General features: G+C 42.3%; 1 protein-coding gene across 1 annotated transcript in view; it reads left to right on the forward strand.

The window, feature by feature from the left end:
* The window catches only part of TPRKB (TP53RK binding protein), a 61,135-nt gene extending 40,761 nt beyond the window's left edge, over nucleotides 1-20,374 (forward strand). Inside the window, exons 3-5 of the mRNA XM_086967245.1 lie at nucleotides 1,319-1,441; nucleotides 3,510-3,686; nucleotides 20,017-20,374. Coding sequence (XP_086823371.1) covers nucleotides 1,319-1,441; nucleotides 3,510-3,686; nucleotides 20,017-20,103 — 387 coding nt within the window. The 3' untranslated portion in view covers nucleotides 20,104-20,374. The remainder of the gene's footprint in view (nucleotides 1-1,318; nucleotides 1,442-3,509; nucleotides 3,687-20,016) is intronic.
* Nucleotides 20,375-24,085: the final 3,711 nt, after the last annotated feature.

The following is a 24,085-nucleotide window of genomic DNA, read 5'->3' on the forward strand; positions in this document are numbered from 1 at the left end:
ATTTGGTTTGTTTGATGGTCATCCACAACATACACATGTATTGGATTTGGTTTGATCAGTTCTCTAATTGATAATTAGTTATCACTGCTCCCCCTTTTTTCTTCTCCACTTCTTTATACGTTGTTACATGGTGACTTGGGCACCAACTGACATAGAGATAATCCTGCCGGTTTTTGCTAGCGATTTGCTTGGCTTATAGACCTCCTAGGTTCTTGTGTGTTATTCAATTGCTGTTACTGGGGAAGTGAACCAGTAGTAGGTCTTTAAACTGCTTCCCTTTGACCCCATTCTCCCTGTATGTTTTTGATTGTTTTGTGGTGTCTGTGCAACATGTGTATGTATGGGAGTTGTGCAGAATGTTCCAGTGCCAGCCAGAGCTGAAGGCCTGTGTGGCGATGTCCTCATTGGACCATCGGGTAACAGAGAATGTTTAATCAGTTGGGAATTGAAAGTCAGCATGCCCAGCGTTACGAGCTGATGAGAGAAGAGGTGGAGGCTAGCAACTACAAATTGATAGAGAGAGAGAGAGCAAGAAATGCACTAGACTTGATAGATGAATAAAAGCGAAGGTCAGAAAGCTGCGTTCATTCCAGTGAGCCGGACATGCAAAGTGATGCAGGGGAATTCTGGAGGACTGGGTGCTCAAACCCATCTAAAGTCGAGACCCGATTTACAGAATTGGAAAGGGCACATTTTGCTTGCACAGATGGGATTAGTGAGTACATGAAACTTTGCCTGTAGATTGAAATGTATTTATTCGAAAATGTATGGTTCGGGGAGGGTTTGTGGGCGTTCCAGGGAGTCCGAATGGGAAAGTGTGTGAACACCCAAAAACCTGCAAGTTTGTATTCACACGGAAACACTTTTATATTTACTTGTCAAGAGTAGGTGTTCATTTTTTCCAGTATGGGATTGAAGAGGTAGCATGCCCATATTTAATAGGGGTGTGGTGGATGGGGTTCCTCCGTAGCGCAAAATATTTTTCCACCTGCCCACAGGAGAAACTAAAATGTTTGTATATGTGCCAATGCACGCTAGGTCTGATTACTGTGTGAGGGTTTTCAGAAGTACCTCTCAATGGTGTGAAAATGTCATGTACGTGGGCATTTGCCCCAAGGAGTCATTCTGCATGAGCCGTTTTCTGTCTCCTCCCCTTCCCCAAATTGTGTGAATCCGTCCCAAAGACAAGTTTTGAGGAGGTGTCTGAATGTACCGAGAATAGGGCAAAGGCATGTTGGGGGAAGCACACTTTAACAAACAAATCACAAATTGTTTAGCCTGTGTTGTGGTTTGCCATAATGTGGATTTTTTCCTTCAGATTTTAGATCCTCTTCAGATCCTGGTGGCAGCCAACAAGGCTGTTCATTTACAGAAGCTTGGGAAAATGAAGACAAGGACGCTGTATTCGGAAGTCATATTCAACCTTTCTCCCACCAACAACGTAAGCTCTGCTCTGTGTTTGTAAATGTCCTCATAGCTGTGATACATTGAGCAAGTGACGTGTAAGGCAGCTAGCTACATAGTTTGAGGCGTGACCACATCATTTTAATTTCTTTTGCAAATGTACACTGTCCATAGTACAGTCTCATGCTGTATATTTCGTGTTTACGGAAGGAATTACTGCCGTCTTTATTTTGTAAACCATTCGCTCGCGGCTATTCAGGAAACCCCGGAGGAGGATGGCAGGGGCATGTTCCTGGCACTGGTTGTGTGCCCCTGCTTCCTGCATGCGTAACAACGTGGAACTCTTGTGTATCTGAGTCAGCCTCAGACGAAGGCAGGTGAAATGTGCTTTCCACGTCAGTGCGGGCTCCTGGTGTGCGCGTGCCCTCGCCTGGTGATCCTGTCTTCAGCCCCAAACCGCCGCTCTAACCTTTATTACGAGTTTATAAATGTAACCTGGGTGGCCCAGACTTTGACGTCATTGGCGTGGTCTTCCCAGCACAGATACGAGACAGAACCGGTAAGAAGCTGGTGAAACCTCCTTCAAGGTAATTGTGTCACAGAACGCTGCTGATCACAGAGAGACTTGTATGAAAAACAGTGTCCACCGTGGGGGCTATTTTTAGAAAACTATTGGGCACCCTCATACATCAGTTCGGGGAAGCCCCCAGTCAATGTATTATTTCCAAACACCAAGTGGTGCCTATTCACTTTGGTAGTCTTTCATACAAATATAAGTGTAAACAATAATCAACTAATACTGATATTGGCTTCTGTGCTCATTTCCGTATTATTTTCAAACACGTTTTATATGCAGATAATAACATTAATAACACGTGCAGACGACGCAGTGCTCAAGTATGACAAACAAAAAATATACACATAAGAAGCAAGATATAAACATTAACTGGTTATATATTTACAGGGAAAAGCACGTGCATATCCCATTAGTACATGTGAAACAATTATTGCTCAAAGCAACCAAGTGAAAACATATGTCAACGTTTCAAACCCTATAGAGTCTCAGGGTCTCCTCAGGACACTAGTCGTCTCACTTATTACCAGGAGATATCTTATCCACTAGTCAGGATGTAGTCCAGCCTGGGAACTCGTCTAGATATCTGGCTTCATTTTTCGGGGGAAACCTACTTTCAGGTGGTAATGCCAATGTAACCACCACTATTGGGCATGTCTCACACTGCCTGTACGTGCTTCCGCACTTTCAGGAGCTGGCTAAGTGGAAACAGGTATGGTGTCAGATGAGAGAAGTGGAAAATACGGACGCGACGTGTCAAGATTCCATCTACGTACCCTGCTGTATAGAACCAATCGGCCGGGAGTGACAGAGAGACGACTCCGTCTTCTGGCGCCTCAGAATATGAAAATATACCAAATGAAACATGTCACTTTTGTAGTTTTTGCCTTTCCCTTTCCACTCCATTTAGGCGCTACATAGTCCAGTTATCATTCCCACATAGCCGAGGCACTGATCCGTTTTATTTGAGGTAGGTGATTGCAATGCAGTCTTACCTTCAGTGTACAGCGGTGCGCTCCAAAGATAATATTTTATTTGCAGCAGGGGCGCTTGAAGCTTGCAGTGTTGAACGAAGAGGAGAACTGCGGGGTACAGGGCAGGTGGGTCCGTGCTGGACCGGATGATAAGCACAAAGGTATGGTTGGGAGTCTGTGGTGGCATGCAATGTGGACAGCACACCTAACACGCGTTTTGAAGTATTACAACGCGTATAGTTATTTCAAATCTTCACAATACGGGTAGTTGAAGTCATTTTTCTAAAAACACAGAACATGTTACTCCTGTGCCAGCCATCAGGGTTCCAGAATCTGATTTATGTACCACAATGTGTGTTTAAGTGCCTGGGCTCTGGAACAATTAGCATCTTAATGGAAACCACATTCTAAGCCATTTATGACAAATGGGGAACCCTCTTAAATATTTCAACTTTAAGGGGAGTTGAGGACCTCTGCCTATGGGAAAAACTGCTATTTTTCAAAGGCAATTTGTTAGTGCTGAAGAGTATTTTGTTCTTTCTCATTGATTCTCTCAGATTTCCGAAGCTTTCAAAAGGTTTGGTCTTGCAGACAATGACTGTGCTGTAATCGTCGTTTTGATTGAAGATGAGACGCGGCCCGTCAATCCTGACGAAGTTATCTCTCGAGTGGAAGGACAGCAAGTTCCTCTAGCCGAGTTATCAAAACTCGCAGACATTGAAAAGGTCAAAAAGGTATGAAAATTAACAAAGCAAAGAGAATGCATATGTCATCTGGCATTGCATTGTTATTGATTTCTTCTCTAAATGAAAGTAAAAGCAGCTGGATAGGCAAGTGTATGTAGAGTAACAATTAGATACGATCTGCAGTCTAGGGTAAAGGAGCTGTATATATCTAAAGTCACCTGCCAGAGTAATCGATTATAGCCTTCTGGTTGCAGTAAAGTGGCCTCTGTGATGTGAGTTTCAGTCTTAGGTTTGACCTGATGGGATACTCCATCACAAACGTGACAGATATCCCGTCCATTTTACAACTGCTTTATGTCTAAGGCTCCCTGTATTTCGTTTTTACTGATTTTTACAGATAAATACAGACAGAAAACCATTTAAGTTTCTGTCTGTATTTATTTTTAAATGTGGATAAAAACGGAAATCAGTTGTTGTTGAGCGATTGTTCTGTAAACCATGACTGCAAGGCCAATAGTTGTGCAGATTAAACAGGTAACGGGGGGTTAAAAAAGGAATGTAAGTAAAAAGACCTAAACAGCAGTTTAAGTCTAAAAATGGCATGTTTTCTTATAAGTGCATATTTTATCATCTGAGTGTGTTTAAGTCATTGAAACCTGGCAGGCGTTCAGGCACGAGTGTACATTAACTGGTTAAATAAATGTAGAAATATACACATTTCAGCTACATTTTTCACAAAACCTAAACTAAATATGGATAAATACAGATAAAAAGAGCAAAAAATAAATGTGGATAAATACAGACAGAAATGTAAAAAAAAAAATACCATAAAACAGGGATCCCTACTTATATCCTATGGCTGTTGTAATACTGTGAACAGGATATCCGTCATCTTGGTGAGGAAGTATCCCATCCTCCAAGCTTTAATGCCGGCCCATAGTCTGTTTAATGTTGTGGGATTATGGCTTCACAAAATAACATTTGTTGATATTGTATGATTGCCATCTAGAAAGCCAAAGAAAAAATGGCATCAGCTCTTCCTTAGTATGCTGACGAGGCCTCCGCTTTCAGGTGGGTTTAATTGGATGGACGCTAAGGATAGGTTTCTTCTGCTTGTGGAAGCGTGGGATACCCGTCCAACAATACCACTCCGTACGATCCACAAGAACTTCTTTTTATTAGGAAATCAATATAATGTAGATTGTCTTCATTTTAATTTAGTCAAAGCTTTTAACGATGCAAGCCAAGGTTTTAGCATAGTTTCCCAAGCGGCATAAATTACTGTGATCAATCTTACTTTGGAATTGCATTCTGCCAGAGAGATAGTTAATATAGACATTGCTTTTTGTCTCCAGGGAGCTCAAATGATCAACTAATAATTAGCATACATTTTATTGTGCTGGTGCGGTTATGGATAGGAAAGTGGAATGATATGAAATATAGTGTTTAGCCGAAAGTTGCACACCGTTACCTTTTTGCTTGGAGCTCAGAACACAGTTTCTGCCACCTCCTTATAATCACAAGGCTACATTAGCAGAGGTAGACCACACTGGTTCTTGCTCATATTAGGTACACTGCCACCTCTCTTAAATCATTGGTTAGTGCACACTCTACTGATTTCTTGTCTGAAGTCTGTCATCTCAGAACATTTAAGGATCTCGAGCTGTTCCTCTACTTAATTAATGGTGTGCTTGTGCACCTCAGCTCTGTCGTTTCTCACATTTCTTTCATTGTAAAAATGATTGGCCTGTGATGATTTGTTTTATTGCTGGACTCATTTTAATTAGCATGTCGCTTTTTAGTAGCAGAGCCACCCCCATCTGCCAGCGGGTCACTTATTTCTTCAATAAAAGTGCTTTCCTCTGAGACTCGACTAGACGGTAATCTCGGTTCTAAATCGAATGCTTCCTCCTCTGCATATTAAAGTAGATGAACTACAAGAGTTGTTTCCAAAGTACTGGTCTTGTTTGGCTTTTGTGAAATTGTAGAGTTCCATCTGGTGCTCCAGCATCACACGGCTCCCTGTGGTGGCATTTTTGTTACGGCTGAGGCATAGTCTAAGTTCCTACGTGTTCCAGCAATCCCTTACTCATGGTTCAAAATGTACAAAGTGATGTGCTACACTTCCATTGGAAGCGCTTTGGCGATTTGTCAGGGTTACAAAGTCCCTTGGTGTGGAACCACCATTAAAATGGGCCTAATTCCACCCATTGTGAAAAGAACCTTCATCCCTCTCGCCACTTGGTATGAAACACTATCTTAACGCTTGCTGCATGGACAACTACTATCCATTTCAGGAGGGCCCTATTTTTCCAATGCAACTTTTCCACTTGCATGAGTGTCTTGATCACTCATTATCCTATCCACTCAGGTATGTTCCTACAGGATAGATGGGATGCCACCCTGCCATCCTTAGCTTGTGGTGAATTGTGGGTGTTGACAGTGGTTCTGGTATACCTGGAGCCAGTGAGTTTCAAGCCTTCAGCGTCTGCACTGTTCTGCAGGGTGGAGCAGGTGTACCTACTCTGTTTCACCTTATTTTAGGCAAGTAAACAGCCGATATCTTTTATAAACATTGTTGCACCATTTACTTCCTGGCGGATGTAATCCATAAATAATGGACTCTTGACTGCCCAACAAGATCTTCATGAAACAGGTTACTTACTTTGGTTTAATGGATTTCAATTCCAAAAGCAATTATGACACCTGGGTATACATATCTCAAGAACTGAGGACCATCACGCCGACACCAACCAAATCACGCAAACAAAAATCATAATATTTGATGAACTGATAGAGCCATAAAATGATGATCTTAAAAACCCAGATGTTTCATTTAGTGATTATGATAGTTAAATTCAAGTTTGCAGATTTAATCCTTGCATGGTCGAGGTGTGGCCACCAACAACCGAGGCATCAAATACCTTGGGAATAACCTACAGTAGTCTCCTTCGTACTCAATGCATCAGCATTGTAGACATATTTTTCCTTACATAGCACAGAGGGTATGGCCCTTCATGTCTTATAGTACCCATTTCATAGCTACATAGAAAGCAATGAACGAAAGTAGGAGGTATCCACAAACAAATGAAACAATCTGTGATGCACGGACATCCTACTTCAACATAAATGGAAAAAAAATCTTTGGAACATTGGGTCTTATGAAAGGAGTGATTTGGGTGGTTGAAATAGAAGTAGAAATCTGACTGGGACTTGGAATTATTTGCATGATTTGGATCTTAAATTCAATTAAGCCACCTCATTGACCTTGACTGTTGTATTGCACAACATTATTCCCAGAAAATAAGCCTTTAATGAAAAGGTATTGCAGCAACCAAAAAAGCTGGTCTTTTTCTGTAATATTCTCTGTCTCAACCTTGTAAAAGGCAGTGGTGGCTGGTGAACCTTGAAAGTGGGGAAGCCTAAAAGCACATCTGGAATGACTGTGCACAGTGAGCAAGCATGCCTGTCAGAAGGAGGGTTTGTGGGATCCCCCCCCCCCCCCCCCCCCCCTCCACCTCAAGAAACCGCCTTTCGAAAAGGAATACAATAGTGCTCCTGCCTTAGCTGGACCATTCGGGACTGGCCCTGGGGTATAGGTGCAAGTGAACCTAGGGTGTACAAGAGTTAGGAATTAGGGGATTAAAATCGGATTTAAGAAACAAGGCCACCCTCCTAGGCATGCTATGCCCTTCTCTGTCATTCCTTCTTTTCCTCTATTCAACTCTTTCTCAGCCCCTTTTCTCTCCCCACTACTTAATTCCTTTCCTTTTCCCCTCCCTCCTTCTTTTTTTACCCCTTCATTTTTCATGCCCAGTCCCTTTCCTCTCCCATCCAAACCCACACGTTTTCTGGCCTCCCTCCCACCTAATCTATACCAGCATAGTTTCTAAGCTGGCAGAATGTCGCACTACAATACTGCAATGATTCCATGTTGCTCTGTAAATGTTCTCTGCTTGTTAAAAAAGAAACTAGTACGTTAGCAGAACGGAGTGTGATTCATGGGTGACCTCAAGTTAATGTGTAAAATACACACGTTTTCCTTACTTTTCTCAACTTACTGGAAAACAGCAACCGATTGTAACCTATTGTCTGATCAGCATCTAAAACCTTAGAAAACAGAAATGGTAATTTAGGCCTCAAGGAAACGAAGCATATATTTTCTCAAAATAACTACCAGTGAGCGGATTGTATTTCTCATCAAGTGATGTTAAAAGGTAAATTTGGAGAAGAGTTTAAAATTAGGTTAGTGGTGATAGAAAAGATTTGTGTTCGTAAATACGCATGTTGAAGCATAGTCTCAAAGGCAATAAAACATCCTGGCCAGAAAACAAGTTGGCCGTACCTTTATATAGCATGAAGGCTCGGGGAAAACGCCACTTCTTATGTCTAGTGATCAGTACAGTTTGTAAGCTTGCATCCTGCCACGGTCAACTCTGCCTTTCATTCGTCTGTGGTAGCGACACTGTAACACTTGCTATTTATAGCACTTACAACATTGCAGAAGTGAAGCACCAAACAATATATAAAAAGTGATTCGCATTAATTATTTGATTCCACAGATTTAAACTCTAGGTATCTACTTACTCATTCAGTCTCCAAATCTAGGGCAGTCTGTCAGGAGAGTCTGAGCACAGCCCAGTACTTGGCTGTAATTCTCTGTTTAATAGGCAGTGTTTGTACAATGTTACACAGCAGCAATGGCAGGCTCATTATTGTGTTTATATTCAACAATGATGAATGAATGTGCCACTTGGGCTGCAGGCGGTTGATATCATCAGCATTCACTGGCCAGGCCAGCCAGTCACAGAGAGCAAACACTGTGCGCTGCTAAGACTGAGGCTGACATTGACCATGATCCCTCCTTCAGCACCTGCCACTGCCCTGGGGCCTCCTTGCAAGCCCCAGCATGCTCCCAGCTATTCGAACTGCAATGCTTAAAGGCATCAAGATACTTTTAACATTGTTTACCCCATTCCCTACTAATAGATTTTAGAGGTTCCTCTGAACATGACACGTTTTATAATTTATAAACACATGACTCACTGGAAGACCTGCTGATATTGGAAGGCCTATTCTAGCCAGTCTAGCTCACTTAATGGGAAGCCATATACACGAGAAGGCAGGAGCAGCACACCCTTCACAGACGCGTCAGCTGGCTTTTGAGCATGCGTCTTGACATCACTGTTGACACCTTTGAAATGCATACTGGTCCACAAGGAAACTGATCCCAACCGCCCAGTGACAAGTCAGGAAATGTCCTACCTGGCTGATGGACATTCAAACTTGGGCAGAAGCCTAAAGCATTAATTCTGCATTCATTCAGAGAGGGTGGAGCACTTCACAGAAGGGAGTGGCCTTAGAACCTGTCAGGCCACAGAAGCAGGCACGGTCTGCGACAAGGCACATGCACCCCATTGCATGAGCATGTCTGTGCCCTGACTCCTCTTTACCCTTGGGTAGAGGGTCAGCGTGACCATGCTAGAGTAACTGGGTAGGATTCAATTTATATATTTGAAGTAAGAAATATAAAGCACAAAACATGGGCGGGCAGGGCCCTGATGCCCATAATACGGATAAAAATCCAACTTTGAAAGGTCCAGGTAATTCAAATTACGAATGCAGGCTTTAGATACAAGGCCACAAAACACTTATCCTAGGGGACATTTATAGATTGCACTCCTATGGATGAATAAGTCCTCCCCCAGCTGTAAATTACTTGGCGACGTAGGATTTGGCACTTATAAAAAAGGAGAGGTAAGAAGCGGAGTGGGCAGGCCCGGACTGCTTTCTCCAAAATGTACTTTTTATAAACGGATAGGCCGTTAAGGATTATCCATTACATTAGTCCTAGAAACTAAATCTCATAAATGGGTTTCATAGAAAATGTAAGTTAAACCCTCACCCACCAGTAAAGGTAGAATGCTTCATCTTTGGCTTTGCCAGATTCATCCGGAATTCTTGTAGGGATGTATGAACTTCCCGGTTTAAGGGAGGCCTTTATTTTCTTTTTGTGGACACAGTGGACGGGACCCCAAAAGTGAGGTTAGAAATCCCTCTAAATATTCCTAACCATCCATTATTCTGGGACACCAGAGAGATGCTTGAAAACGTTTTTGAGGATGTTGAGGGTACCTATTGTCCCTGCATTTCCATGTTCGACATGTTTCAGCCATATTATTGGCCCCATCCGGGGGACCTGACTTAGTGCGGGATCTGAATCCCTAGCATACGTTTTATTGACCAGATGTTTCCGGTAGAGAAATGCAGTGTTCACATTCTCATCAATTCATGCTTTCAGAGGCGACACATAATAGTCAGATAAACTGACGAAAGAGCCCTTTGAAAACTTTAACTACAAGAGCCGAGTCCCCCATACACCCCTCTCTGTGGATCTAGTATTAGCACACAAATAGGGATATTTCTTATGGAAGACTCCACCACAGATACAAGTATTACAGCACACGGTCCATGAATAAATAAGAGTGTGAAGGTTGTATGGAGCCCAGACATACATCAGTCATTTTAAATTCTCACTGCCCTTAATCAGCAGTACCTCCCTTACTGCAGCCTCTAGTAATCTAATCCAAACATTAAGGGCTTGAGGCCTAAACTAGCAGTCACAGTAGCCAGACCCAAATCATTATGAATAGGCATATTATATGTACTTTTAGGGGGGTCCCACATTTGCTTTCGAAATGTTATTCTCTGTGATTGATAACATATGAGTATTGTCATTTTGCAAGTTTCCCCTCTGTAATTGTATGCTACCAAGGCCTTTGATTCACACATGGTTAGTACTGTTGTTTGTAGCCGTCTCATCTAGGTTTTTGTCAAAAACAATAAACCAGATGCATTAGAAACCTAGCTCAATGACATAAAGCTTGACGGCTTCGAACCCCAGTTTGCACCAAATGTCAAGTCGCTTGGGCTCACCCTGGACACCACCCTCACCCTCATGGAACACTTTACCAAAAAACAAAGATAGCCCGGTACTATCTCTCTTTTCTAAAGAAAGTCAAACCATTTCGTCCAGAAAGCGACTTCAGAACTGCTCGTACTCTCGCATCTGGATGGTGGTAATGCCCTACACAACGGCCTCACAGACTCCACGTTGGCACCCCTAGGGGCATGCCATATGCTGCAGCACATCTCATCCATGACCTGAAGAAATATGATCACATCACCCCATCATGATGAAATGCCATTGGCTCTCCTTGTTGGCCTGCACTGTCTTCAGAAACAGCGACTTAATTTACAAAGCTATCTTGACCAGCACCGCAGCTTATCTTGCAGACTGGTTCACGATCTTTGAAGGATCTCAGCACACAGAGCCAGGACAACATCAGACTGCAGACTAAGAAGTGTAAAAAAAAAGGCAGGAGGCCTTTTCAATCTATGTATCCAGGGCCTGGAGCAACATCCCTGTATTCATCAGGACTGCCCCAATGCTGCTCCAGTTTAGGAAAGAGTTGAAGATGCGCCTCTTTAAAGAACACTTTATCGCAATGCATTAACCTTGCGCAACCCAGTTTCCTCTCCTCTTAATCGTTGACTTTATGCTTGTCTATGATCATGTACATGACTCCGCTCGCTGCCTTTTGGCAAGGTTTGCTCTATTGTAATACCACATACATACATACAGAGATCCACACATAAAATAATCAGGAGTTGAGACATGTAATGGGGGGTCATTTAATGTATATTGTTATGATTCATGGTGCATAGTTTGAACGTCATCCTGGCTGGAATCTGAAGCTAGTAAAGGATCAGGAGGATACTTTTTCTTGCTTTGCAGACTGATCAGTCACAGAATGGAGGATGGATTTGAGCAGGTTTGGGAAGAGTTGGATAAGATAAAGAGTCGATTAGGACCTACACTTTTAGGGAATTGACTGCTGGATATAATATTTTCCAGCTCTTACTCTCACTTCTACTGTCTCACCCCCATCGCAAACATATTATGCTTTACTTTGATTCTCGGTCAACTTTGCTGTTGCCTTCTCTCATATTCCTTTCCTTTTTGTCCTGTCAACACAGATCTATTGCCTTTTCTGAACCCTTTTCCTTTAATTCTAATTTTTCCCTGTCCCTTCACTCTTACTTCTATAGCGTTTTTCTATTGTCATCTGCTCCTCTGCAAAAGACCCTTATAAGGAAGCTGGTAGAATATTAATTACGGACACTAGTCAAGTAATTGTGTTTGGCATCAGTAGATTTCTCTTGGCTGTAAAATTCATTAGACAAAAATTGTCTCTGCCATTTTAAGCGTCTGGCTGTTATAACCCAATTTAATGCTTTTTTAACCTTGTAAATATTTTAACAATTTTTGTAACTATATTTATTGATGTGTGTTTCAAGCCCCAACTCATGATTTAGCTGTGAAGGGTTATGGTAATTATTTGGTCATGCACCAGCACTTTCCTTGATTGTATATTTTTGTACATTTGTCGATAATAATGTGGTCATGTATATTATGTATTTTGTATATCTTTTATGGTGCAACTGCAACGAAATAAAGATTATTGAATTGAATTGAAAAGACCCTTCCCCCCCCTACTACACTCTCTCTCTCGCTACTCGTAATCCTCTCCCAGGAATAGAGCTTGATGCTGTGGGCTGCAATTCCGGGAGTGGCCCATGTTGCATGATATTCATTTGTCACCAACAGAAATGTTTGCCTGCATTTTCAACTTAAAAGTAGCCCAAAACAGGTGAAAAGCAAGGGTAAGTTCCTTAAGGGAATGGATGCACTAACCCTTCCTAGCAACCCGGCTGTAAGCCATGTGACACCCCAGAGGGTTTGATCGTGCCACAGAGCATTGCCTCAGGAAGCAGCAGCTTAATGCGGCCACTCGCCCGAACTACAGTATTGTTATTGGTCATGGTCTTCAGTGCATGAGAATGACGACAGTGGAACAGCTTTGACCCAACCCTTTCCCGCTTTCTATAACAGTATATGTCACACATGTTCCACTCCCTCCTGTAGCAGGTGGGAAATACTACTGTTGGAAACTCTTGCTTTGACTTCACCATTTCCTATCCTGACAAGGCTGGGGGTGGGACTATCGAGAATGGCACCACCCCATTAAACGATGCAGATGATCAAATACGCTTGCTTCAGCCTCTAAACTCCTTAATGATTACTCTGAATTTTCAGTTCTAATGAAGAGGTAATTGGTGATGAAGACGGGTGTGTTTTTCTTCATTGCATGTGTCAGCTGTGCAGTAGAGTGAGTCTTAAGAAATGTTTGCGCATTTGCAATGCATTCTTTTTTTTTTTTAATTCTTTTTATTAACAACAAAAAATAGATGGTGGTCATCACATTCAAGGCATAGAAAGTTCACATGTGCAGCGCAGGAATTCACCGAACATACATAGCATATGTAGTACAAAAGTAGTTGGAGCAGTGCATTACATTGCAGTTACAGGGCAAGCGGTTCGTCAATCGGGACAACTTGGGGGGGGGGGGATCACAGATGGTACCTCTATATTCATTCCAATTGGACCACACTTCTATCCTTTTCCGTGGGCATCTCCGTGCCACGTACACCGTTTTCTCCTGGAGCATGCACCAGTCAATATCAGTCTTCCATGAGCCACTCTAGGAGGCCTAACTGCCCCCCACAGCCTAGCTATGTTCCTTTTGGCGATTGAAAAATCCCAGTGTCGCCCACAGCTTCCCACAAGGTGGCAGATCTGTAGGTTCCCATATGTTTAACAGGCACCTCTTTGCTTCCAGTCGCAGCTCCACCCCCCACACCTCTTGCATACAGCGGGTCACCCGGGCCCAGTAATTTCTCAGCAGTGCACATTCCCACAGGATGTGGAAGTATGTCCCTACCTCCCCGCATCCCCTCCTACAGAGCCCATCCTCACTGCGGCCCATTCGCTGCAATCTAGTTCCTGAGAGGTATGCTCTGTGTAGAATTTTGAGCTGAATCAGCCGGAGCCTGGCCGAAATGGCTACCTCCTTAGGGGAGGCAAGCGCAATTCTCCATTCTTTCTCTGCAATGCATTCTTAATTATTGGTTTGTGTTTCTTCTGCCTCATCATGCCCATCTTGGTTAGGAGGTTCTGCATAATATCAATGTTAGCTATGCACAATAGTTGTATCTGTCCAACCACGGTATTTTGTTCCTGGGCTTTGTTTTTTATTTTGTGAGATAACGTGACCTTTTAAAGTCCATTATTTCAACCTCACTGGCTTCAGCATTTCTGCCTGTTTCATGGTTCATTACTTTCTGCTTAAATGCTGTGTACACTGCCAGAGACAAGCTTACCTCTGTTCTGCTTTCCAAACATGTGCCCATGAGAGCCATTTGTATGACGGAAATGGAGCTTCCCTGTATGCATACTACTATTCTATGCTCTTGGCACTTCCTATTGGAATTATTCAACTTTAAGCTAGAATCCCTAAGCATGTGTTTGCTAAGAAGTTACTTGCTGTCCAGTGCTAGGTTTAATTCACCCCCGTTTTATTTTATCCCTCTTGCCGGACTAACAATGAGCTCAGATTTACAGAAAGGTGGAACTTAAGAGTAAGTTAAAGTTATCTTTGTTGTGTGTGACTCTTGAACTCTCTGCTACACGTAGCACCCTCTACTAACCATCAGAATGTTACACTGATAACTTCTTTCAAACAGAAACTTGCCATAAGTTAACTAACTGTCCATGAACACACACAAGCACTGCGGTGAACTGCACACTTCTTTCGGTAAATTCTTTGGAGAAATCATGTCTAGGGCTGGGACAACTGGAGAGTGCCTTGAACTAAACGTAATAGTCTGCATAGAAACTTTATCCTGTTTTCAAATTGAACAGTGTTACCAGGTTAGTAGATAGTTGTTGCAAGGTAGACACAACAGTTTGGTGGAATCAATGGCATTTGAGTTCTCCAACATCTTAAAGATTTCTTGTAGTTTGTTAGTCTGTTGATACGTTTGTATAGCGAGGAAGACGTTTGAAACTGTATACTGATAGGATAGTTAGGCATACTGATGGTTAGGCGTCACACTGATTTTGCTGTGTAGTTAAATCTGTCCAGATTGATAGCACAGAGTGTTGCACACTCAGTTTCAGCTAGATACTACAATTTCATCTATTGTATTCTATCAATTGGACTGTTTGTTCAGGATACCACCACTGTATTGCATGCGTTATATTGCATGATAGAATATTGCATGCTCTAAATCAGGAGTGCAACTCCCATTGGGCTCAAAAGTCTTTAGCCCGCCCCTCAACCCCTCGTGTGTATTTTGCAGGTTATTCACAGACTTAAGTGCATAAAAAAATATTGGAACTGTGATCCTCGGTGGAATGGGATCAGGGCCAGAGTAATGGCTAAAAAAGAACTATTCCACAACTATTTTGTTGGTGTTTCACCTTCAGGTAAATAAATATTACATGCAACATCCACACCTTAATTGAAAAAATAAATACAAGTTAAAGAAATCGGTGGTAATGCATTCTTTTTTAATGCTACTGAATCTCTATTGGTTAATACGACCACTGCATATTTCTGTGTGTGTAACCAGACTGTCATGTAACTGAACCTTGGTTAGTGCACTCAGGAATAATGACCTGTATTTATACTACTATTGGGTCCCAGCCAGTGACCAAAAGCACTGCGAATAAACAAAGAATTATTTTAAAATTGTATAACACAGTATAAGGTGGCTACAAAATGCACAAAGCGCTATAGGGCCGGATTACGATCTTGGCGGACAGGATTACTCCGTCACAAACGTGACAGATATCCCGTCCGCCAAATTACAATTCCATGATATCCGATGGAACCAGTAATACGGTGGACGGGATATCCGTCACGTTTGTGAAGGAATATCCCTTTCACCAAGATCCTAATCAGGCCCTTAGTGTTTAAATAGAACACTTGTGTCAAAAATATATGTATTTTCGGAAATAGCAATCAGGCTGTACCTAGTACAAATCTCCATTTATAAGAACACACCACATAAAAGACACGGTCTCTGAGTAGGAATTGTGCATTGTGGAATTCCATTCTGCACAACTATACGAGGTTCAGTGTTCTTGCACCCTTATTTACTTGGTGAGGGAACAACTAACTTGATTTTGCCAGCTAGAGGATCCAGCAGGTAAAATCACTGGGAAAAGGCTGCATTTTAGCCAAGACTCCCTTCCACGACCCCTGCACAAACCTCATATAAGGCACAGAAAGAGCATTACATGCTGCCCCCTGCCAGCCAAAATACTCCACGCCTTCCTTCATCCTCCTCACGCTTTCCCCCACCCTGCTTTACAATAGACGCCTGCACGCTTTCACACAGTCCCCGCAAATATTTACCACCTGCTTAGGGCAGATGGTAAATGTTTGTGTCAATGATGACGAAAAAACGAATACCATGCAGAATACTGCCTGGTAAATCTAGGCCTGCTCAGTAATTCTGCGTTACTTTAAGTGTCACTCATAATTGAACTGTATTGGTGGGTTGTTACCCCACATTACTGATAATTACTGGTGGGGAGTTTGCACCCTTTGTGTACCATGCAACTTGTAATATTGGGCCATGGTAGGCTACTTAAAACTTCCTGGGGATTAATGAACAAGGATGAAAGGCCCAGTTACCACTCGCATCCCACCACATCTACAACAATACACAACAGGGGTACTCCACCGCCCTTTAACTTCCACAAAAGACAGAGAATGCAATTTTCCATCAGAATGTGATAGAGAAGCAGTGATATTATATTGCATTGCTATTTGTATAGCACTTTCCTAACCCTTGAGACGGTCAAATGGCATATCTGACAGAAACATTTCTTTATTTTAATTTCTTACTGCTTTGAAAGCACTATTTAAACAGAAAAGTAAAGACAAAATTATACATTTTGCCTTCAGATGTTAGCAATGATTCTAATTAATGCCCCTGTCCTCCTAAGCCTGTCAGCTATTGTGATCCCAGACAATGCTTGCTTTAAGCAAAGTGTATTGTAGGTGCTGTAGGCCCCATTGTACTGTGACGTTTATATGGCTTTTCCCTTCCACATAGTCTGTTTTGGGATAGATTGGATGCGCTCGTGCCTCTCAACTGCCTGATCCCTGAGTTTGCACCACCCAGGGATAGCTCCCATCATCTCTGTGAATGTTCTTAGCCCCGTATTCTATGTGGTTCAAACTGTATTTAAACAGACTACCTCGTAGATGGCAGGTATTGGCTTTTGCGGCCGCATCTATCCTCTCGCTTCTTTCCTACACCCATGTGTAAGTACACCCACATACTTGTTTATGCCACAGTCTACTGTTTCAACCATACGCATACACTGAAACAGACTGAACTCCTATACTTCTGTCCATCAAGTAGAATTAAATGCCTAAGGAGCTTATCTTTCACTAGTTTGCTCTTTAAATTCACACAGAAACATATCAACAAAACGTATTAGGCACGTAACTCTGATCCTAACGCATGACAGCAAAAAATTCCCTATATAGGTCACAAAATAAATATCCACTGTTTCATCTATGGCACTCCACGGAGTAGAGTGCTACCCTTTTGCAAATGCACTTTTGGTGCTTCTTTAAGAGTATGAAGCACTGCGTAACTACAACACAATACAACATACTCAAACCCTACAGCACTGCGACGCCATAATAATGACAATACAGAACTAGGCACATCTCTGTTGGCATAATCTATCCCTGCCTTCTATAAACATACCGACTTTACTTAAATCCCGAATCAAAGTTGTGTTTTAAATTTCGATCCATACACAAATGGATGTTGTCACACAGATTGAAATTTTGAGGTGTGCATCAATTAACACCAAAATTAACAAAAAGAGGAGGGAGGGTTTACAGGCGATTCATACCCCCTGGTCAATAGTTTATAAAGAAACAGAATCCACTGTAGAAAGGGTTTCCCTAACTATGGTTGGGAACACCCTATGTTTTAAAATACCCCTCACACACCAAAAGGACCCTTGGTGTCATGCTTCATCATTGGGGTCTTCGCACCCCTCTACGGGATGCGGCGTGCTACGACCTGCGGCTACGCGGTACACACACACAAAGGAGGTAGTGCACATAGCCTTGCACTTAAAACCTCAGTTTCTGCACGTTTTTAATAGTGCCATTTCGGGGGCAGATTAAAATGTTTTCATTACCCCATGAGCCAGGCCCTTTTTAAACTTCACTCGCCGTCTTTAACCTCACCACTCACTTAAGATACCTTCACACATAGTTGTGATTAAGTGCTCCCGCGTAGCCGCAGGTCGTAGCACGCCGCATCCCGTAGAGGGGTGCGAAGACCCCAATGATGAAGCATGACACCAAGGGTCCTTTTGGTGTGTGAGGGGTATTTTAAAACATAGGGTGTTCCCAACCATAGTTAGGGAAACCCTTTCTACAGTGGATTCTGTTTGTTTATAAACAAAAAGCATCAATTAACACCCACATTGTATAGCTGTGAACCATCACCTTAGTCTCCAAATCGGTCTTGTGTTTCTATCATGATAATATCCATACAGGTAACTTAAAATATATTAGTTTGGGGTTCCCAAGCACACTAGGTTTACCCGTTTTTTCCCCCTGCTATAACTTCATAGCCCATAATAGTCCAGGTGACGTATATCCAGTTAGGGCTCTAAAATCGTTATCTATGCTTATAGCATCTTGTTGTGTTCATCTGGCACTGCCACTAGTGGACAGAAGAAAGGGTTGTCAGACTCCTTTTAAAGAAGTCAGACTTGGACTGCGAGGTAGAAGCTAACTATAAGCTTATGTTACTTTTGTCAGCAGTCACTAAAATTGGTGGATAGTAATGGCTCACTGGCTTTCTATACATCTTTAAGGCCTGGTTTCGGCTCTGCTACTGCTTCTGTTGCTGTACTCAATGACGTCAGACAAGGTTACAGTGATTGCATTTCTACCTGCCTCATCCTGCTGTTGTAGTTGTGCCATCCTTTTCCCCTATTCTCTCCTTTTTATTATGTGGCACTTGAATGTTGGTGGTGTTAATGCTACTAACATTTGAAGATTGAACTATGTCAATGCTTGCTGCATTGACCCTCCTGAGTCCCCTACTTACAAGTTGCCAGGCGTTAAGAATACAGTAACGTAAATTGAATATCAGGAAATCTGATAGGTTCTCAGAGGCTCGCTCTAAGCTGCAGTGGTTGCCTGTTTCTAACAGGATTCACTATAAAGTGCTTTGCCCAGAGAGCCCATTATTAAACAGCCCCCATAACGCTTATTTGTTCCCTTCCAAGTCTAAGTGATCCCTTTGTTTTGGCTCTTCTCTCCTGTTATCTGCCCCCACTTTAGAAAGGTTTGGTGGGGCAGGTGGTATGAGGGGCATATTCCCTAACTTTTGTGGCTTCCTCTATGTGGAACGCACCCCATCTTGGCCTGTGCAAAATAGAGGAAGCCTCTTAATATTAAACTATTTCATTAATTGAATTCATATCTCTTCTTATGTTTTTCAGCGCCAAGATGCCTTTAGACATTCGTCGAACTATATAAGTGTCAACTAAACTCATATCTTGCATGTACAGATTATCAGTATATTTAGGGAGAACCTCAGGCACTAAATGCAGAGTTGGTAGCAATTTTCTAAAGAAATCGAGCACAAAGTGTGGATTGGGGCTCTTGCCTTTTGGTGATGTCACCTTAGGGATAGCTCAGGTGTCCAAAGCCTGACCAGTGGGTAGACTGAGAGCCAGCCCAGCTATGTGAAGCCTGAAAATATGATTTAAGTCCAACTGGAGGCCTACCTATGCCGCCTAAAGCAAACGCCTCCACGATCAGCTTCTCAGAGTGCATGGTAAAACTGATGCAGAATTTACTTCAACATATGCCTTGCATTGTTTCTCTCTGAAATGGTGTCCATGCAGAGACTCTAAGAAACGCTCTGCACTATTATTTGAAGTGTCCGCCTCACTTTGTTTGGTTGATCTACAACCCCCACCCACGAAGGTTTGTTCTGTTTTTGCCTCCTGCTGTATATCTACCTGAACGTTACATTTCAACGTAAGTTCATGTCAAGGTAAGAATAGTAAGTTTAGATTTACCTTGACAATGTAATAGTTGGTCATGTTGTGGTTGCAATATTTTGTATCATGCAGCCATTTTTCCCTTAATGTATGTTACATTCTAACTACCCATTCGTACAAATAAATCCAGGTGATCAGAAAATTACTGTTTACTTGCAAGGGGTAGGATTGTGTGTGTCGTATCATACATCTTAGATCGACTGGACAAATAAAGAGCACAACGTAAATTGAGTGCACACAAAAAGTTTTATAATTCTTCCTTTTGTGGAGCATCATTGATTTGGGTTTGAAGGCGGCTCCTCTCCTAACTCAATATTTGTTTTGTCTTTTTTGTTTTTGTCTTTACAGCTGTATAAACTGACACCTCAGGAAGAGAAGATTGGCACTCTGTTGGAGGGTGTCATTTGCAGGATGTCAACAAAAGATGTTTTGTGACAATTGACTTATTTGTTGGCAGACAGCGCTATCATTTTGTTACAAGGTGCAAAGATCCTAGCATACTCTGTTTGGACTATCTGTATCAGATAATTAAGAGAATTTTCACACTCTTTATTTTGTAAAGTTCCTGTGTAAGATTTCTTAAATAAGCACGTTTACGATTCTTTCCTCCATCAGGTTTGTTGAACTTTTCTCTTTGCGAAGATGTAAAAGGATTATAATTATGTATTGCAACAAGTAATAAAATAAGTCGCCTTTTTATTAATAATCAATTTTTGTTGTTATTCACCAGAAAGGCTCTCTCATAGCCCATTGCAATAGTTCTATTTGTGGGGTGATGTTACTACTTAGATTATGTGATGTGAGCTAGAGCTGTTAAACCTGTCTGACAAAATGTAAATCAGTTTGAGGGAAGTTAAGGTTTAACATGCTTAGAAAGTAAAACCTATATTGCTGTACATGTAGACTATTATACTTGGCCTTAAACCTTATTATTCGCTTCATTAGCACCTGTAGGATCTTAAGAACGACAAAGGGATAATAGTGATGTTCCCTTACATTTAACATTGGAGAGTGGTTTACCTCAGTAGATCACACCTACTTAGTACGAGAGGGAAGGACAGTCCCAGGACAGGGTGAGAAGAAGACTTGGGGCCAATACGCTAGTTGAAGACTCTACTCTGTTAGGTGTATGTCAAAGAGGGACTGTGAGTGTGAGCGAAGGCAGCTGAGTTAGCATGCTGTGCAGCCTGCTTCCCTGGCACCTTCCTCTTCATTATCCCTGTGCTGCCGCTTTGCAGCCCACAGCGCATTGAGCATCGGGTGCGCTCCGTGTCCATTCTACAGGACAATTTGGAAGTCCTGTTCCTGCACTCAGCGCCACTCCTGCGCACTCCTGGCCAGCTAGATAACAGCTGGGAGTGTGACGTGGCAGTGTGTGGTCCAAAGAGTGAGACTGCCTTCTCCAAGATTCCTGTGACAGGAGGAGCATTGAGGAAGTCAGATGGGGAGACTTGAAATAGTCCCTTTTATTTAGCATACGGCTATTCTCTTGAGATCTTCTTGTTTTAAAAATGCACACAATACCTACATCTGCTCTCATTTCCAGTTAGAGACCCAATATGATCCCTGCTCTGTCTCACTAGGAGTATTTTTGCGAGATTTCATATCTGCATGCTACACTTTTATCTGCATCGTACACAACGCTGCACGGGGGAGAGGATTTTATCCAGAGTGCTTAGAAAATTTAGTTTCCAGCCCATCTTCAGAAGGAACACATTGCCAGAGGGGATTGCCCATAGCGGGAACCAATGAGCATTACTTCTAACATGTTTAGCAGCAACCAGATTTATTCCCCTAATTTTTTCCGATCGAGGCTGTGGCTTGACCTAAAAGGTACTGTCATTAAGGTTCAGCTTGAGCTCCATCAGGTACAAGCACAGACACATCGCCCATTGAATCTAGACATACTCACCGAAGAAATAAATCCTGATAAATCTATGCTGGAAATGAGTGTGAGGGGGGAGAAAGATGGAGTAAGAAAAGGTCATAGACCCAGATACAGAAGAGATCTGAAAATACCATAAAATGAGCTTTTTAGGACTAGTGTTCCATGAAGTTATTATTTAGGGGCATGACTACCCACCTCAAGGTACAATCACAACCCTTGTCAGTGTTAACACTGAAAGTCACGAAAATAACTGAGCTCATCCCCCTGATAGCTATGGAACAGAGCAGACATAGCTTAGGGCAATGTCAAAAGTATTTAAGCAGGACCAAACACAGTAATAAAGCTGAAATGCCAGGAACTATCAAATCCAAAACTGAATTTGGAAAACAGAGCAACAGTTAATAAATAAAATGACACCAAAATAAAAAGAAATCAATGAGGGAGACCTGAGATATGACTTTTTAAAAGTTTTAAGCAGGAATAGCTCCAAGAGGCATTAAGTGGCAATGGTAGTATATGGTTGTGTCAGACTGGAACCTAGGCACAATGTGATGTTGGCCAGCTAGGTACATCCTTGTCAAAGGGTTTTTACCTTCTGACTTAGTCCTTTCAGTCCAAATCCACCACATGAGGATAGTTCTAAAGCACCCTTGACCCCAGGGGAGGCACAAAGACACTTACAGGTTGTCAGGCAGAGGCCAGCATAGGGTCCAGTCCAAGTCCAGTTGTCACTGGTCAGCCAGGCAGACGCAGGAAAGGCCGATTGTAGCTTGTTGTATTCCTGCAGCTTGAACAGGCGGTCAGACTTATAACCCTCTGAGTCAACGTCTTTGTCCTTTATACAAGAGGGAGAGCAGGTCCAGTCCTTCCTCTCAGGTCACACACAGTCCTCTTCTGTTCCCCCACTGGTGTAGAAGTTACATTAATGCCTGGCACGAGCTAGGGGGTGGGCAAGTAATTCATGGGCATGCTCTAACTAATGTTGTTAATGTTCCTGCGCCAACCCTTCCCTCTTTGGGCATTTTGCAGATGGGAAAATCTTCGACCACACTAAACTTGGGCTCTGATGGCTGGGTGGCTGGGTGGCTGGGTGTTTGGGGAATGTACTAGGATACTCCTAGTGCCCTCCCACATCTAACCCTAAAATCCAGTTTGCTGCAGCTGCTGTACCCATAATATATACCCATAGATAGAAGGGTATATTTTGACAGGTTGAATTGCAGTTTTTACATTACTACAGTCAGGCTACACAGGGAGGCCTGAAGCCATGTTTTACACAGTAACTGTAGCAGATGGCACAACAGATGCTGCAGTCCGTTAGTGGCATTGCACTTACAGGGCCTAAGTACATTCTGTCCCACCTACTAGGACCTTATAATGAAGTTAAATATGCCAATTAGGAGTATGCCTACTCAACCATGTTTAAAGGCGGAGCACAGGCCCTTTACCACTGGTTAGCCTGGCTAAAATGCACAGATTTCTAAAGCTAACAAAAATACGGAGTCCAACGAAAGGCAAAAAATACCAGATTACTATGCAGAAAAGGCAGAATTCCTACATGTGGCAAGAATGGGACATGGCTTACCATGGGTGTGTTATGATAAAACTGAGTTTACAGAACTCACATATGATAGTAAATATGTTGTGGATCTTAGACACCAAAAAGCATAACATGGTAGATGATCGATAACATTTTGGTCACAAATGTTTCGAAAACTTTGAAGGGAAAGCCAAGAGGTGTCTTGCTGAATAAATCTCTGACATTGAAAAAAAAACTAGATAAAGAGGTTACATTCACATGAGCATTGGTTCAGACCCTGCAACTTTTGTTCAGGAGCAGTAGTAGATGTTAGAGAGCAGGGAGTGGAAGTAAAGGGGTATTGTATGTTTAAATTAGAGAAAAGTAGAAGGTGAGGAAAAAGAAAAATATTATTTAAAAAATAAGTATATGTTGTATTTTTTTTAATGTTCTTGGCTAGTTTCACTTGTTTTTAATATGTTAAATGAATATCCAAAGAACTGATACCTTTGCATTACCTATAGGTAGTATCAAATCAAATGCGCCTAAAATGCATCGTGTTCAGGATAGATTGACTCAAAATTACATATATGTCAATCCTTTCGCAATTCTCAAGGCTTTAGCGTAAGCACGTTTGAGTACTGAGTGTTTGTCATGCATGCTTTGTTATTGTTGCATTTTGGTGTGTTTTTAGAAATTACCATCTTTTTCGCGGTATTCCATCATGTTTTGACCTTCTTTTACTGAGCCGGTTTCTGTTGGCCATTAGGACTCTGCGTACTTTGCCCTGATAACCAGAGAAGCCCACCCCATTAATGGGGCACATGCCCTTGTAGCAGAAAATCTTCCAAAACGTCACTATAACCGTAACCCACGACTACCGAGCATGAGACACCTTAACCAACCTCATTACCAAATTCGTCGCCCTGCTCACCATCAACTCCAGAGCCTACATTCTCCATTGTGACCTCAGCTTTCCCCTCGGAGAATGAAACGACCCCTGCTCCACG

Source organism: Lissotriton vulgaris, chromosome 1_1, assembly GCF_964263255.1.
Source record: "Lissotriton vulgaris chromosome 1_1, aLisVul1.2, whole genome shotgun sequence".
Taxonomy (NCBI): Eukaryota; Metazoa; Chordata; class Amphibia; order Caudata; family Salamandridae; genus Lissotriton; species Lissotriton vulgaris.